The sequence below is a fragment of the Heterodontus francisci genome, chromosome 48 (genome assembly GCF_036365525.1).
Source record: "Heterodontus francisci isolate sHetFra1 chromosome 48, sHetFra1.hap1, whole genome shotgun sequence".
Classification (NCBI taxonomy): Eukaryota; Metazoa; Chordata; class Chondrichthyes; order Heterodontiformes; family Heterodontidae; genus Heterodontus; species Heterodontus francisci.
Window position 1 is genome coordinate 5458740 of NC_090418.1, and position 18125 is coordinate 5476864.

An 18125-nucleotide genomic window follows, 5' to 3' on the forward strand; every position below is an offset into this window, starting at 1 on the left:
CCCCCCATTTTACTTTCATTTTTAGTTATTTTTTTTTCTTTCTTTTTACATTCTTTTTTACAATCTTTTTTTTTTGCATTTATTTCATTTCATCTTAGTTTGTTCCGTTTGCTTACTCACTGTTTTTTTCAGGTTTGCACTTGCTGCTGTTCAATATTCAGTGTATTAACACCTATTTGAACTAATGCTTTGTCTTTCAACACACCATTAACATATTGTTTGCCTTTGCTCCATGACCTTTTGGTCAGCTATGCGGCCTGGTCCAATCTAGACTTCCTTTGTTACCTCTTGCCCCACCCCCACCTCACTTGCTTATAACCTGTGACTTTTCCAATATTTGTCAGTTCCGATGAAGGGTCACTGACCCGAAACGTTAACTCTGCTTCTCTTTCCACAGATGCTGCCAGACCTGCTGAGTGGTTCCAGCATTTCTTGTTTTTATTTCACATTTCCAGCATCCGCAGTATTTTGCTTTTATTCCCACCTTGCACCCTCTGTAAGTTTATGCTTATCCAAAACTTGGCTTCCCGTATCCTAATTTGCACCATGTCCCATTCACCCATTACCTCCACTGTCCTCGCGGACCGACATTGGCTCCCAGCCCGGCAATGCCTCGATTTAAAAATTCTCATCCTGGTTTTCAAATCCCTCCATGGCCTCGCCCCTCCTTATCTCTGTAACCTCCTCCAACTCTACAAAATCTCTGGGCTTCTCCAATTCTAGCCTCTTGTTTGACCCTTGATGGTGAGTACTAGCTGTTTTCCCATGAGAACTGGGGGAAAACGGAAGAGCGTCACATCTTAAGTCTGGTGGTCCGTTGCACTTTTTCCCATCAAAATGCTTTGCACAATGATTTGCTTTGGAAATGCAACGGCTTGGAAATGAGTAGGCAAAACAGAAATAAATATTCTGTTCCAGCAATAAGGTGACAGTTTATCTTGTATTTACAGAAGGCCACAGTGACAGCATCGTTATCTATATTTGTACAGTAATCGTCAGGGTCACATTGGTGGGGTGGATGGTTGGACCTGGCAGCACTTAGGCTCTCCCGCCTATTCTTCAGGCATCATTGAGTTGGGGCAGTGCTCTTGTGGAGTTGAGATGGGGAGGATGATCGGCTTCGATTTTGTGTCCGGCACTAGCTTGCGAAGTCGGTGGGCGAGGGGTTGGTAGGGGGTGTCATGCAGGGTTGGTGAGGGGACTCATGTGGGCCTCCAGGAAAGGTTCCGGAGTCCATTAAGGGGCTCCAAGTGTCCCACCATGTTTGTTGGGGTAGGTGGGTGGTGGTTTTGCCTTCTTGGGCTCGGTGCGGGCAGGGTGTGTGGTTCACTACTTCTGCTAGCAGTGTGCATTCGAGCTGGGCCTTGGGGCAGTTTACAAGGGGTTGGACGGCTGGTGAGCAGTTGATGAAGAACCTTCAAATGGTGGGGGCAGGGGAACCAAAAGCTTTTGATCCAAGGTTTAGGTGTTTCCTGAGGTGGCAATGCTCGAAAGAGGGTTGTAGTGAATACCTCAAATTAAAAATTCTCATCCTCGTGTTCAAATCCCTCCGTGGCCTCACTCCCTCCCTATCTCTGTAACCTGCTCCGGCCCTACAACCCTCCGAGATCTCTGCGCTCCTCCAATTCTGGCCTCGTCACATCCCAATTTTAATTGCTCCACCACAGGCGCTCGTGCTTGGGCCCGAAGCTGTGGAAGAATTCCCTTCCTCGGCCATCGGCAATTTACAACATCAAGAGGCCAGAGGAAGCTTCCTACTGGCAGCATGTCACAAAAATGCTGCTTGAGAGAAGGAGTGAGGATTTTAAAGTGAACTGGTCCTGGGTGGGTGTTGCTGCACCTAACGATGATCTAAGTTGCGTTAGCAACTGTTTTTGGCAAGATACAGGACAAAACTGTATTGCTCATTGTATGCTTAAATTGCTACCGGTTCTACTGCCTTTTATCTCCTCCTCCTCCTCCCCCACTCCAATTTTCTTCTCTCCTGGATTTGTGCTGAGGTTATGGATCCCATGTTCACCAGACACCTGCTTCCCCTCCCCTGTAACCTCAGCCAAGTGATGATTACTGCTTAGGTATTGTGTTACATTTATAGAACACTCAGCAAACTAAAGGTTGCGATTAATCTCTTGCTGACTTGCCAACACAAACTAGATTGCACAGTACTTGCAACACAAAGTTAGCTGCAGCTGGAGGGGGTATTATAAGCTGCATTACAACGTAAAGTACGGCTGGGTACGGGTCAGTCACTGGATGTAGCATCACTTGAAGAGATGAGCAGCATCGCAGAAGGGGGAATTGGACGACATTAAAGGATAGTCCAGCAATAAATGTGGCAACAACATTCAAGTTGCTCTTATGTTGCTCATTTCCATTTTTCCTTACAGGCAAACTTTTCCAAGCAAATTTAAAGAAATTCATTCTGGGAGTGTGGGCGCCGCTGCCCGTCCCTAATTAGACTTGAGAAGGTGGTGGTGAGCCGCCTTCTTGCCTCTCAAGCCACGGCAGTCTAGGTAGGTACACCCACAGTGCCGACCGGGAGGGAGTTCCAGGATTTTGACCCAGCAACAGTGAAGGAACGGTGATATAGTTCCAAGTCAGAATGATGTGTGGCTTGGAGGGGAACTTGCAGTTGGTGGTGTTCCCATGTGTCTGCTGCCCTTATCCTTCTGGGTGGTAGAGTTAGTGGGTTTGGAAGGTACTGTCGAAGGAGTCCTGGCAAGTTGCTACTGTGCATCTTGTAGATGGTACACACTGCTGCCACGATGCACCAGTCATGGGACGAGTGAATGTTTAAGGTGGTGGATGGGGTGCCGATCAAGCGGGCTGCTTTTTCCAGGATGGTGTCGAGCTTCTTGAGTGTTGTTGGAGCTGCACCCATCCAGATTCTTTCAAGACTGATGTGAACGTAACAAGATCCCACAACCACTATTTCGAAGAGGAGCACAGGAATGCTCCCCGGTATCCTGGGCCAATATTTATCCCTCAACCAATATCACTAACACAGATTATCTGGTCATTGCCACATTTTTGCTTGTGGGAGCTTGACGTGCGGAAACTAACTGCCGCATTTCCATGACAACAGTGACTACACTTCAAATGTACTTCATTCGCTGTAAAGCGCTTTGGGATGTTCTGAGGTCGTGAAAGGCGCTATAGAAATGCAATTTCTTCCAACAGGAGAAGAAATGGGTTGCCTCAGGTGCCACATGGTAGAGAAGAAGTGGCAGCCTGAGTGGGCCCAATGTTCTGCTGTTGCCTGGACGTGGCTTTGTGGGGATAAGATGCACTCAGCATGTGCTCCTGGTTCAGCTCAAACCATCTGTGGGACACTGCCAAATAGAGGTGGACAGAAAATGGGAGCGTCTCATTGACTCCGTTAACATCAGAACCTGGAGCAGGAGTAGGCCATAAAGCCCCTCGAGCCTGCTCTGCCATTCAATATCATAGCTGATCTTCTACCTCAACTCCATATTCCCGCCCTATCCCCATATCTCTTGATTTAACACCAAATCCATTGCTTTAGACATGAGTTTACAGCCTTCCCACATTCTCGGGTGGAGTTGGGGACTGGAAGCCTTGAATGAAGAAGAAAATAGCTGACCAGATATCAGACAGTACAAGCAGCACTCTTCACCTGAAGGCAGTGAAGACCTTTATTGTAAGTTGTGAAATTCTCGAAGACTGAATCGATGGCAATTATTGAGAACGTGCACATAAACGGAGAACTAAGCACCACTGGACAAGGGAGGCACCATTTGAGATGTGTTAATTTTCACCCTTTCTCTCCTGATGACTCTGATTCTTGTTTGCTTCAGATCCACGGGCTTTGGCAGCTTTGGTACCACATCTAATTGTCCCCTCTTCCCTAGATAAGTGAGTGGCAACAGTATATTTGACCATGGAGGTTTATAGCCTGTTTGATACTCACAACTCCGGCCAGAATCACTAGACTGTGATCAGGAACAGGAAACCTGGCTGATATTTCCCCTCCTTATCCCAGGAACACTGTAGCCCATTACTGAACTCAACTGCGAACAGCACACCTAGGGCCTTCAGCTGTGTGTTAATCAGAGCATATTGCCAAGCCACAAGAGGCTAATTCCTAATCAGAAATTATGTTTTTAATTCATTGCATAGATGTCTAAATTTAACAAGATCAGATTTAACAAGATGACTCTCCCTCTATCTCCCATCCCTCAGTGTCTCTCCCTCCATCTCCCCTCCCTCAGTGTGTCTCTCCCTCTATCTCCCATCCCTCAGTGTGTCTCTCCCTCCATCTCCCATTCCTCAGTGTCTCTCTCCATCTCCCATCCCTCAATGCGTCTCTCCCTCCATCTCCCATCCCTCAGTGCGTCTCTCCCTCCATCTCCCATCCCTCAGTGCGCCTCTCCCTCCATCTCCCATCCCTCAATGTGCCTCTCCCTCCATCTCCATCCCTCAGTGTGTCTCTCCCTCCATCTCCCATACCACAGTGTGTCTCTCTCTCTCCATCTCCCATCCCTCACTGTGTCTCTCTCTCTCCATATCCTATCCCTCAGTGTACCTCTCCCTCCATCTCCCCTCCCTCAGTGTGTCTCTCCCTCCATCTCCCATCCCTCAGTGTGTCCATCCCTCCATCTCCCATCCCTCAGTGTGTCTCTCCCTCCATCTCCCATCCCTCAGTGTCTCTCCCTCTATCTCCCGTCCCTCAGTGTGTCTCTCCCTCCATCTCCCATTCCTCAGTGTCTCTCTCTCCATCTCCCATCCCTCAGTGCGTCTCTCCCTCCATCTCCCATCCCTCAGTGTGTCTCTCCCTCCATCTCCCATCCCTCAGTGTGTCCATCCCTCCATCTCCCATCCCTCAGTGTGTCTCTCTCTCCATCTCCCATCCCTCAGTGTCTCTCTCTCCATCTCCCATCCCTCAGTGTCTCTCTCTCCATCTCCCATCCCTCAGTGTCTCTCTCTCCATCTCCCATCCCTCAGTGCGTCTCACCCTCCATCTCCCATCCCTCAGTGTGTCTCTCCCTCCATCTCCCATCCCTCAGTGTATCTCTCCCTCCATCTCCCATCCCTCAGTGTCTCTCCCTCCATCTCCCATCCCTCAGTGTGTCTCTCCCTACATCTCCCATCCCTCAGTGCGTCTCTCCCTCCATCTCTCATCCCTCAGTGTGTCTCTCCCTCCATCTCCCATCCCTCAGTGTCTCTCTCTCCATCTCCCATCCCTCAGTGTGTCTCTCCCTCCATCTCCCATCCCTCAGTGTATCTCTCCCTCCATCTCCCATCCCTCAGTGTGTCTCTCCCTCCATCTCCCATCCCTCAGTGTCTCTCTCTCCATCTCCCATCCCTCAGTGTGTCTCTCCCTCCATCTCCCATCCCTCAGTGTGTCTCTTCCCTTCTCTGATTTTTCAACGTGCACGCAATAAACCTGTATTGATTGCTCTATACTGCTACTCTGATTCCCCACCATCGCAAACATGTTCTAAAGCCCATCAGGGCAGTGAATAAAAATATCTTGCTGGGAACCTGTGTCTTCCCCTCCCTACCCTCCCTGCACCAACACTGACACTTCATAAGTTCAGCTACACGCAAGTAGTCGCTGTGATCCCAGTCCCTGGGCATTATATACAATCAACTGCTTCCCGACTCTGTACCCCTTGTCCTTCCCTCTATCCATATATTTTAATTGGCCTACGCTACTCTTTTCTGGATTTGTTCCAGAGTTTTGTATGAAAGCTGAAGGAAACCTGCCCAGTCACTCGCCATTGGATAAGCTGCTGTCGATCCCGCATTCATCGTCCGCTTCCTCCTCCATCTCTCTCAGCTTCTGTTTCTGCATCTCGTGGAGAGCTTTTACATGAAATCTGTTCAGAGCTTCCAGTTCCTCCAAAACTGAAAGAAAAAATAAACCATTTGCACAGCTCCTGGGAATTAACAGAAAGGCATGCTAGCCATCCACACTGCCTCGTCTCCCGCCACAAATAGTAAATTGTCTCTGCTCATTCGATGAATAGAAGCTTTTTTATGGATATGAAATGGGAGACTTCAGAAATGTGCTGCATTGCACCACCTACTGGCCAGACCTCGCAACAACAGTGTTACAGGAAACTGTTTACATAAAGAATTCACTTGTAAATGTCTACATGGGAACAGGAGACCATTCAGCCCTGGAGCCTGCTCCGCTGCTCAGTTATATCACGACTAATCTGTACCTCAACTTGATTTACCTGATGTAGCTCGACCTCCTTCAACCCCCTTGCCCAACAAAAAATCTATCGCTCTCAGTCTCGAAGGTTCCAACTGTCCCTCAGCATCCACAGGCTTTCAGGGGCAAGCGTCCCAGATTTCCACTAACCTTTATGTGAAAAAGTGCTCTCACTCTTCAATGCTCTAGTTATAATTTTGAGATTATGTTTCCTCATTCTGGATTCTCCTGACCAGATGAAATAGTTTTTATCTACCCTGTCAAATTCTCTCCATAAACCAGTGTGCATCCCAACTTCTCATTCCTGCTTTAAGACACTCCTTCAAACCTACTTCGTTGAGGTGAACCAAGTTTTTGGCCACCTGTATCACCTATGTAACTCGGTGTCACATTTTGCTTCATAATGTTCCCGTGAAGCGGTTTGGGACATTTAATGTCATTAAAGGCACTATATAAACACAAGTTATTGTTGTTGCTTAAACCTCATGTCAGATCACCCCTCAGAGCTTCTGTACTCAAGAGAATACAATCCAACTTTATGCAACCTGTCCTCATAATTTAACCCTCTAAGTCCAGGTATAATTCTGGTGAATCTGCACTACATACCCTCCAAGGTCACTATATCCTCCCTGGGATGAGGTGCCTAGGGAAGAACACAGTTTCAATGTTACATAGAGTCATTTAAGGCACAGAGGAAGCTATTCGGCCCATTGAGTCCATGCCAGCTCTCCACGGAGCTATTCAGTCAGTCCCATTCCCTTGCTCGATCCCCATAGCCCTACAAGTCTACTCCCTTCAGGTGGCCATCCAATTCCCTCCTGAAGTCATTGATCGTCTCCGCTTCCACCATCCTTGTGGGCAGCGAATTCTAGGTCATTACCACTCACTGCATAAAAAAGTTCTTCCTCACATTCCCCCCTGCATCCCTTGCTCAAAACCTTCAATCTATGTTTCCTCGTCCTTGGACCATTTGTTAATGGGAACAGTTTTCCCTTGTCTAACTTATCTAAGCCTGTCATAATCTTGTACATTTCTATTAAATCTCCCCTCAATCTCCTTTGTTCTAAGGAGAATAGCAGAATGTTGGCAGAAAAATATGACCCATAATCACGATGAGAAGACGTTGCAGAGGATGTATATGTACGCACAAATTTTTTAAAAATAATCTAGCAGGTGGTCTCCCGTTGCTTTGCCCAGTGAAAGGCAGGGCAAGAGACACTTCCCTCCGAGTGTCTCTGTGATGCTTCTGAAACTCCATCTAATGGTTGACGTTTGCATCTGCAAGGGTGCGATGCTTAAACAAAGAGTGCACAACATACATAAAAGAACTTGTAATGCATTTCACAACCACAGGACGCCCCAGAGCGCTTTTGAACCGATGAAGTGCTTTCTGAAGTGTATCACAGTTGTAATGCAGGAACCATGAGAGCAACTATGCACATAGCATGTTCGCAAAAACAGGACTGTACTAAAGACTGGTAATCTGTTTTTAGTGATGTTAGTTTTCCGTACTTAGAATGTTACAGCGCAGAAACAGGCCATTTGGCCCAACTGAGCGTCTCCCCCCCCCTATCAGCATATCCTTCTATTCCTTTCTCCCTCATGTGTTTATCCAGCTTCCCCTTAAATACATCTACACTATTCACCTCAACCATTCCCTGTGGTAGTGAGCTCCACATTCTCACCACTCTCTGGGTTAGGAGGTTTCTCCGGAATTCCCTATTGGATTTATCAGTGACTATTTTTTATTTTTGGAACCATTTCACACGTTAGAATCAGAAAATTCTGTTGTTGCTAACAGAAAAAACAAAGGTAAGAATCGAAGTGGAAACAGGAGGTGAGGAGTGGCCGTTTACCACTTATACCAACACACTGCGCATTACCTTTGGTGTAATAGGGCTTCTCCCGATTTCCATAGATCACAATTCTCTGTAGGAAGTTGGCCATAGCACCCGATGCCAGAAATCTCTCTATCAGAGGGAGAGACTCAAAGTACCTGATGTCCAGGGTGAATGGGTTCGATGGTGGAGGCCATGTGCAGAGTTGCACCAATTCAGCCACTATCTCCCAAATCAGTATGCCTGCGGAGAGACAGGAAGCATGATGCTGATGAGAGTGAGGGAAGCTGTTGAAAGGCAGGAGATGGAGGAGGTCGCTGGGTAGTGATCAGGGTACTGAATTAGACAATCAGCCATGAAAATGGCGGAGGAGGCCCAAAAGGCTGAATGGCCTCCTCCTGCTCCTATTTTCTATGTTTCTAGGAGCAGGAACTGCAACAAGAGGGGTGGAGACACTGAGAAAGACAGTGTGACGACTGGAAGCTTAAGAGTTCCAAATTAAGGCAAGACTGATGGGCTGACTATCTCCTCTGTCTGCTCGTTGCAAGAGAAGACAAAGAAAGGACCCGCATTTCTATAGAGCCATCACCACCACAGGGCATCCCAAAGCGCTTTGCAACCAATGACATATGGTAGCATAGTGGCTATGTTACCGGACTAGTAATCCAGAGGCCTACAGTGATGATCTGGAGCCATGAGTTCAAAAGTCCCAGGACCAACACTCTTCACTTTATTGAATAGAAAATTCATTAAAAATAAACAATGAAGGCAGATAGAAGGAAAATTCATGGAGTTTGTGACTTGGTAGGTTGTTTACGCTCTGTGAAAGAAATGGGCTTGGTGGGCTAAATGGAATTGCCGTTCAACAGATTTCTGTTAGGTAAGGCCGTGGAGCAAAGGCGGGTTAATGTTGCTTGGGTACGGCTTGACCGTGATCTAAATGAGTGGTGGAGCAAGCTCGAGGGGCTGAATGGCCTCCTCCTGTTCCTCATTCTTTACACAGAGTACAGAGTACTGACTGGGGGTGGTGGGGGGGACGCAGAGAAGAGGCAACTAACAAAATAATGATGGCTGACATCTGTGTCCCCCAGAAGCTTCAAAACAAATTCACCATTGCTGAGCTTCACAGACCAAGGTCACAGGGTTGGCTGCTGGGCTGTATGAGCTGGGGCAATGGCCCAAGTGTTCCCTGGGCTTGGACAACTTGGCCACAGGTCAATTCCTGATGGCTGCCCTGTGACCCTGCAGAGCGCACAAGTGGGGATGCCTGATTGTGAATCCGTTCACAGTTGAACAGCCCACCGACACTCACTGTCAAGGCCCACTGTGTGAATGAGGGTCACTCGGGTGAAGTAGGGCCATTGCTTCTGATCCAAATCCCAGTTACGTGATTTACAGAAACGCGTGCAGTCTTGTAGACAGGGTCAGCCCCATGCCGTTCGACAGAAAACATACCATTCTGCTGCCATTCCAAAGTGGAGTTCAGCTTCAGAGGGCTGTCCTTGGCTGCCCAGACCTCACTGGTTGTTTTAATGAGACGCTCGTGGTTGGATCGGATCCACACATACGGGCACTGGTACTTGGCATAGCATGCCAAGAGGAAGAGGGTACAGTTCAGTTCCTGTTAGAGACATGCATTGCATTAGGCAGACTTGTCACATGTAGCTTGGCACTGATGTAAACTGACAGTGTTAGTGGGTGAGGCAAAATAAAGGTACAGAGAGAGAGCACAGCAATGTTACAGCATTATACTGCCACTCCCCTGAAACTGGGTATATTTGCAGTAAAGGAGAAATTGCTCGGTTACTTACCGGGAGTGCAATTTCTCGATCACATGGAGAGGCTGGAGGCAGCCCCACATCCGCGTGTCCGCAACCACTCATCCTGGCGAAGAAAGGAAAACAAATTATTAATAGGAGAGAGGAAAAAGGACAAAGAGTGAAGGAAGGAAGTAATTACTTTTTAAACACAGTTACTGTTGTTATGTAGGCAAACACAGCAGCTAATTTCCACCGAGCAAGATCCCAAAACACCAATAAGATGAATGAACAGTCAAAGGGTTTTTTTTCTAGCTGAGGGAGGAGTGTTGGCCTGGACACTGGGAGGAGTGACTGCTCTTCTTCCAAAAGTGCCATGGGATCTTCTCTGTCCACCTGAGCACAGACTGGGCCTCAGTTTAACATTCTATCCAAAAGACAGAGGAGGAATTGGAGACGATGGGGGAACAGAGGAGGAAAGAATGGTTACAACAGAGCTATGTAATGGGTACTGCTGTACGAATGCCTGGGAGAAACAGGCCTGTCTCAGGATTTGGGTGTTCCCGTGAGGAAGGAACGCTGGTCAGGGAACCGGGCTCAGAATTCATGCAGGCAAGTTAAACAGTGAAGGTTTTCTCTTGTTATCAGTTGGTCCGCCCCACAGGACTAGCCAATGTGAATCAGGGAGAGTAAGAAACTCCTGGGACTCCACACTATGGCCACCTGTTTGGGAGGCGAGCCTGTACTCGTCTGCACCAATTAGAATGCACAGCAGGTCCAGCAACATCTGGAAAGAGGAAAGGTTAACGCTTTGGGGAGTTTCTGACACTTTGATGTGGCTTTCCCTCTTTCAGATACTGACTAGCCAGCTCTGCATTCCGAGCATTTCCTGTTTCCTTTTTGGGAGTTTCCCAGCACTTGGCAACTGTTCCCACTGTTCTCGAGCTCACCAGCGGGTTTCCCTAGCATTTGCTGGTGAATCTTACCACTGACGTGCAGTAGTGTGGTGGTGGATTGGGGGGGCGGGGGAGGAGATTGGCAAACAGCATTGCTTTACCTCTTCTGTGATCGCAGCGACGCCAGCAGAGATTGGTCAGCGTAGGGTAGCTCAGCAGCTCCAAAATCCTCATCGGGAGAATTAATCAGACTCCCGGGAAAACTAGCTGATCGCCAGCTCTGAAAAGATGTGGATAAGAAAAGACAGACTCTTGGTTCAGAGAGATGGAAATTACAACATAGAAGGAGGCCTTTTGGTCCATCATGTGTGTGCTAGAATTACACAGAATGTCCAGCACCCAAACAGGCCATTGGGCCCATTTGCTCAATGCTACACGAGCCTCCTCCCATCCTATTTCATCTAACCCTATCGGCATAACCTCCTACTTCATATAAGACACTGTTTAGGCCAGTTAGAAACTGCTCAAGTACGTTTCACGCTGGATTCCTGCAGCGCGGAGGCCGAGTTGCATCAGCTCAGAGGAATTGCTGGATGTGGACAGGCCAAGGTCCACTGAGTTCACCTACTGCCAACCTGGGGTAGTCACATGATACAGCAACATTGGCGTTGTTGACTAAATCACAACAATCAATCTCTGAGGTGAGGGAAACCCCAGTGGTGCAGAGCTTTTTTTTAATTCATTGACGGGATGTGGGCGTTGCTGGCAAGGCCAGCATTTATTGCCCATCCCTCATTGCCCTTGAGGTGCCTTCTTGAATACAACTGAGTGGCTTGCTGGGCCATTTCAGAGGGCAGCTAAGAGTCAACCACATTGGTTGCGGGTCTGGAGTCACATGTAGGCCAGACCTGGTAAAGACAGCAGATTTCCATCCCTAAAGCGCATTAATGAACAATCTGATAGTTACATGGCCACCATTACTGAAACTAGATTTTTAGTTCAGATTTATTTAATTCATTGCATTTAAATTCCCCAGCTGCCACAGTAGGATTTGAACCCATCTCCAGATTATTAGTCCAGTTACATAACCACTATTCTACTATACCCTGTAAACTAAGCATGCTACACTTGCATCTCGACAGTCTGGAGTGGACTTGAACCTAGATCCAAAGCCTGTGTCTAAGCTACTGAATCATCTTTTTCTTCCAAATGGTCTCACTCATTGACACATAATGTCCACGCACAATTACTTTCCAATTGGGGGCAGATATCCAATACAGCAGGATTGTCCAATCTTTTTGCGTGGTGGGACCATATTACAATTTTTGTCCTACATGGGGGCCGGTGAGAACATTTCAGAAAGATAAAGGTATTAAACCTGTATCTTATTATTAATTAAAACAACAACAAATGTGCATTTTTGTGAAGAAACTTTAAATGAGAAGACTCATTTATTGACTTTTTTTCTCGTCACTATGTTGAACACTGATTTGGTGAGATACCTGGCATTGTTTTTGCTTGCATTAGTGGTCAATCTCTGCCTGCACACTTGTAGCAGCAATGCGGTGTATCCCAGATAGATCTCCATCTGTCGGAAGTGATCTTGATCTCTCTCTCCCTCCCCCCCTTTCCCTCTCTCTCCCCTCCTCTCTATCTCATGATCTCCCCCTCCTCTCTCCATCTCACAATCTCCATCTTCTCCCTCGCTCCATTTCTCTCTCTAACTCTCTCCACGGGTGGTGGAGCCGGTGAAAGAGGGGGAAAACAAGGTGACCACTAATCGGCCTCCCTAAAATCAGCAATGACCCTTGTGGCAGACATTTTCGCCATTAAAACACCCAAATGAAACTGCTGGAAATGAAGGTCTGGCAAGTCTCTAACAGGCTAACTGATCCTCTCTGCCACTTTACCCCTCAATTATTAAGTAGAAATTTTAACTCTTTGCGATTGTGTAGAATGCCTGACTCTCTCTCTAAGGGCGCCCTAGCGTTCCCCCCCCCCCCCCCACTGCTCCTCTGGCTGTGTGATGGCCCGTTCCAGCTGTCCCCTCGGTCTCTCTCTCTCTCTCTCTCTCTCCCCCCCACAGCAGCCATTGACTCATTCACTCCCTGAACCACGCAAAAACAGCAGGAGCAGCCGATCCCAGCACGCCTGTGCCGCAAGTCACCAATCAGTGCTCACCCCACCTGGGCAACCCACTGTCAGTTACAAAGGATTGGCGGGCCAGATTGAAACCTTTGGTGGGCCGGACTCTGGCCCACGGGCCTTATGTTGGACAACCCTGCTACACAGCAACAACATCACCTTGCAATTATATAGCACCTTTAATGTAGTAAAACATTCCCAGGGCGCTTCACATGAGTGCTATCGAACAAAATTCGACACTGAGACACATAAAGGGATATTAGGGGCAGGTGACCAAAAGACTGGTCAATGAGGTAGGTTTTAATGAGCATCTTAAAGGAAGGGAAAGAGATAGAGAGGCAGAGAGGTTTAGGGAGGGAATTCCAGAGCTCAGGGCCCAGGCAGCAAAAAGCACGGCCACCAATGGTGCCACGATGAAAATCGGGAATGCGCAAGAGGTCAGAATTGGTGGAACACGAATTTCAGAGGGTTATAATGCTAGATGAGATTACAAGAATGAGAATTTTCCTGGCTGTGTTTCGCCCATCGTAGCCCAAGGTCACTGAATATAATTGTGGCAGGTGCTACTTGAGGCTACGATCAGCAAACAGGGCAAAGACCAGCAACTGAACTTGGCACCTACTGCTTTGTAGGGTCTGGTTCTACACTGGTACCTTCACCCACCAGGAAATGCCCCTTCAGCTCAATGAGAAGCATAGGACTTATAACAAGTACCAAAGCTGCTTAGGACAATACTTACGACATCCTCATTCACCACAGTCAGTAGCAGCTCCTCGCGACCTCGCAACCAAGGCTGAAAGTATCTGAAACCCTGCGAAAGAGATCAGAAGAAAACAGTAGCTCTCAATGGAATGGCTGGACAGACCCGTGATTTCCCACAATGTTAAATCTCCAACTCAGGTTTGACAGCAGCTCAGGGAGCTGAGCACGAAATCTAGGCTGGCACTCCTCATTGCAGTTACTGAGGGGGTGCTGCACGGTCAGAGAAGGCTCTCGTTCAGATGAGGCATTAAAACAAGGCCCCGCCTGCACTCTCAGGTGGATGTAAAAGATCCCGCCGCCATTATTTCGAAGAAGAGCAGTTCAGTTTTCCCCAGTTTCCTGGATCAATATTTATCTCTCAATCAACACCAGTAAAACAGATAAACTGGACATTGTCTCATAGCCGTTTGTGGGACTTTGCTGTGTGCAAATTGGCTGCCACGTTTCCTAGGCAGATCAGCCGCAATCTTATTGAATGACAAGAGCAGGATTGAGGGGCCGTGTAGCCTATTCCAGCTCTTATTTCTTATGTTCCTCTTTTCAAAATTACTATACAGGGTCATTTGAGACCTCAGAGGGTGGTTGACCCTGCCCTTTTGCCAGTCACCCCAGGCCCAGGGTTACGAGCCATGGCCCACGGCAGAACTAATGAATTTTCGGTGGTGATGGTGTAAAAGCTGGAACCTTGAGGGACAGCAGCTGCTTACAGACGGAGGATCCTTTGGGAAGAGGACCTGTGTTTCCTTTAAAGCACGCATGAGGAGGGCAACAGGAAACCATCTCATGTACCTTTTCCCTAGTCATATTGCTCATTCTTCATGGAAGTTACAAAATGGGCAGCTCTTACGGGCAACTGAAGAGCAGAGCGCAGGACCGTGAGGTGCGGAGAAATGAGCCCTTGGGCAGATCACCACTATTACTGTTACACTGACTACAATTCAAACAAGAAAGTACTTCATTGGCTGTAAGATGCTTTGGGAATGTCTGAGGTCATGATAGGAGCTATACAAATGCAATAATATCAGTTGTGATGAAGGGTCACTGACCTGAAACGTTACCTCTGCTTCTCTCTTCACAGATGCTGCCAGACCTGCTGAGTATTTCCAGCATTTGTTTTTATCTCAGACTTCCAGCATCTGCAGTATTTTGCTTTTATTATATAAATGCAACTTCTTTCTGTCTCCCTTCCCACTCCCCTTACCTGCAGGGATCCCAGCACCACCATATCTCCGAGAAACTCTTGAAGTTTCTTCACTTCCTTCGTTTTGTCCTAGAAACACAGCACAGAAATCTAATTAGTAGGATTTGGGAGTACAGAAGCAGGCAGTAGAGCAAGGACTGGCCAGACAAGTACTGGCCATCCACCACATGGCTCAGAGGTAACGAATCTATTTCTAAGCCACACAGAGCAAGGTGGTGTAATCTCCTATTGTGGGCTAGTTCAGCTGGGTGCAGTTATGAGCATTAAAATAGGCTTCATTCAGGCTGCCTTGCCCAACAAGGGGAAAAATCAGTCTGGAATGGCTATTGAATAATGACTGCTGAAATGGTGCCCGTGTGTTTTCAGATGAGATGTCAAACCAAGGCTCATCTGCCCTCTCGTGGATGTAAAAGATCCGATATTTAAGGAGAACAGCAGGGGAGCTCTCCCTGGCATCTGGCCCAACATTTATCCCTCAACCAACATCAATCCCTCAACCAAATTCACGAAATGAGATGATCTAGTTATTTATTTCATTGCTGTTTGTGGGAGCTTGTTGTGCGCCAAGTGGCTGCTGCGTTTGCGATATAACAATGATTACACTTCGAAAAGAACTTCATTGGCTGTAAGGCACTTCGGGTCATCCTGAGGCTGGGAGAGGCGCTATGGGAATGCAGTACGTTTGGGCAGAAAACAAGAGAGAATAATAGACGTTAAAACATCAGTGGCAAAGACAGCGTCACTGCAATCATAAAAGGTGACTTACCTCTGTTGTTGAACTCATGTTAATCGTTCCTGCATATGGGAGGTGGTAGAAAAATGTAACTATAGGGAGGAAAAATAAAATATTTCAGTTTGGAAGAGCAGAATTAAAGACCGAAAACATTTTCTTAGGATTTTTAAAAATGTTAGCTTCATTTTTTTCTATTACAATTTGCCCAAAATTGATAATTATTTTGACTCGTTCCCAATTTTTGCCTATAGCAACTGTAGCAAATTTTATTGTCTCAGCAGCAAATCTCTGCAATGTGATTGTAAAACCTGATTTCTAATATTGTGAATGCATCAACTGGACCTTTTATCTGCAGGGTTTATTCTGTGTAAATAAAGAGAATTTGCTGCATTAGGAAGTACCAGGGGAAAGGATGGAGAGTTTCCCTGAGCAACTGGGCCCCGTCTCCCCTAGCAACCAGATCCAGGCGCGCTGAGGAGGACCACACCGACGAGTGCTGAACGCTGTGCAAGATGGTCCTTTCGATTAATATTAGTTTTTTTAAAAAACAAACGTAAGTCAGGGAGTTTATCTTCCTCTTGTAGATCTATATTTAACAATTGTTCTTTGTTAATGCTCGATCTTGATGACACAACCGTTGAAATAAAAGTGCTGCAGCTTTGGCGCCACAGCGCCCCCCTGTGTTGGGAGGACCTCATTGCAGCTTCTGCCCCACTTGCCCCAGAGGGTGGCATTTTGAGGGGCTTTTGGGTGTTTGGCAACCTGGTTGTGCCAAGCCCCAAGGCTTTGGCCAGATTTCCTGCCCGACACACAGCCACTTCCCGAACAGAGGATGCCGGAAATGCTCAGCAGGTTCAGGCAGCATCTGCGGAGAGAGGGACAAGGGTTAACATTATCAGGTCGATGACCCTTCAGCAGACTCATTGTTCCTTGACTTGTCCCATTGCCGCCCACCTATTGCCTCGCACCATCATCTATCTTGTCATTTAATCACGACTGCCTCCCATCCCATTGCAGACCGAACCGAAACATATGAAATCCTTAAGGGGCTTGGTAGGGTAGATGCTGAGAAAATGTTCCCCCTGGCTGGAGAACACGGAGTCACACTCTCAGAATAAGGGATCAGCGATTTAGGACTGAGATGAGGGGAAATTTTTTTTCTTAAAAGGGTGGTAAATCTTTGGAACTCTCTACCCGAGAGGTGTGGATGCTCAGTAGTTGAGTATATTCAAGAGGGAGATCGATGGAGTTTTGGATACTAAGGGAATTAAGGGATATGGGAAATGTACAATTAGGTGGAGATTAGGTAAAAAAATCAGCCACAATCTTGTTGAAAGGTAGAGCAGGCACGACAGGCTGAATGGCTTACTCCAGCTCCTATTTTTTGTGACCTTTCCTCCCCTTGTTCCCTGCCTGTTTAAAAACTGTTAATTCTCTAATTTCTGCCAGTTCTCTCTCCACAGATGCTGCCAGACCTGCTGAGTGTTTCCAGCATTTTCTGTTTTTAATTGTGGAAGGTTATGCTGATAGGGTGAGTTGAAGAGGGCCGGTTGGAGGCTCGTGTGGAGCAAAAACACCGGCATGGTCCATTTGGGCCGAATGGCCTGTTTCTGTGCTGTTGCATTCCATATAACTCTATATAAAACATTGCGGACACTAAATCTGAGAACAAAAGCAGAAAATGTTGGAAAACCTCAGCAGGTCTGACAGCACCTGTGGAGAGAGAAACAGAGATAGTGTTTCAGATTGATCACCTCTGTAGTGCTGCTGAAAGGTCATCCACCTGAAATATTAGCTGTGTCTTTCGCTCCACAGATGATGCCTGACCTCCTGAACGCTTCCAGCTTTTTCTCTTTTTATTTTACATTTTGTTCTTTCTTGAAGCTGCTGGGGTACAAAGTGCAGGGTCAATTCCTGTGGGAGCTTCAACCTTTTCAGCAGCACAACACGAGGGAGATGTCATGTTCTGAGGCTGGTACAATCCGTGTCTCATGTTCACCAATACAGACTTTTCCAGCACAGAATCATTACCAGGTGCAAGAAACCTTGTTGATTCTTCCTCACTAATAGCAGCTCACCAGAACTGCATTTATATAGAACCTTTAAGGTAGTAAAAGAACAGCAGCGTGATCAGACAAAATTTGACACCAAGCCATACAAGTAAAAAGACTTGCTTTCTAAAATGTATAAGCAACTTCAGGACATCCCAAAGCACTTTACAGCCAAGCAAGTACTTTTGAAGTGTTGTAATGTAGGAAGTGTGGCAGCTCATTTGGGCACAGCAAGATCCCACAAACAGCAATGTGATCACCTGTTTTTGTAAAATTGGTTGAAGGATAAATTTTGGTCCAGGACACAGCAGAGAACTTCCCTGTTATTCTTTGGAACAGTGGCTGAGAGATCTTTTACATTCACCAAAGAGGGCAGATGGGGCCTTGGTTAAGGGCTCATCCAAAAGATGACACTTCCGACAGTGCAGCACTCCCTCACTACTGACCCTCCGACAGTGCAGCACTCCCTCAGTACTGATCCTCTGACAGTGCAGCACTCCCTCACCACTAACCCTCCGACAGTGCAGCGCTCCCTTGGTACTGACCCTCCGACAGTGC

The 18125-nt window shown here is 47.1% G+C and overlaps 1 protein-coding gene across 1 annotated transcript; it reads right to left on the bottom strand.

The window, feature by feature from the left end:
• Positions 1-5559: 5559 nt before the first annotated feature.
• si:dkey-19b23.7 (uncharacterized) lies at positions 5560-17335 on the bottom strand. Its single transcript, XM_068023609.1, has 9 exons — positions 17300-17335; positions 15550-15608; positions 14784-14852; positions 13560-13631; positions 10837-10955; positions 9834-9906; positions 9478-9643; positions 8068-8265; positions 5560-5871 (listed from the first exon to the last, which is right to left on the bottom strand). The coding sequence occupies exons 2-9, from the start codon at positions 15565-15567 to the stop codon at positions 5735-5737; spliced, it is 852 nt and encodes a 283-aa protein (XP_067879710.1). The 5' UTR covers positions 15568-15608; positions 17300-17335; the 3' UTR covers positions 5560-5734.
• Positions 17336-18125: the final 790 nt, after the last annotated feature.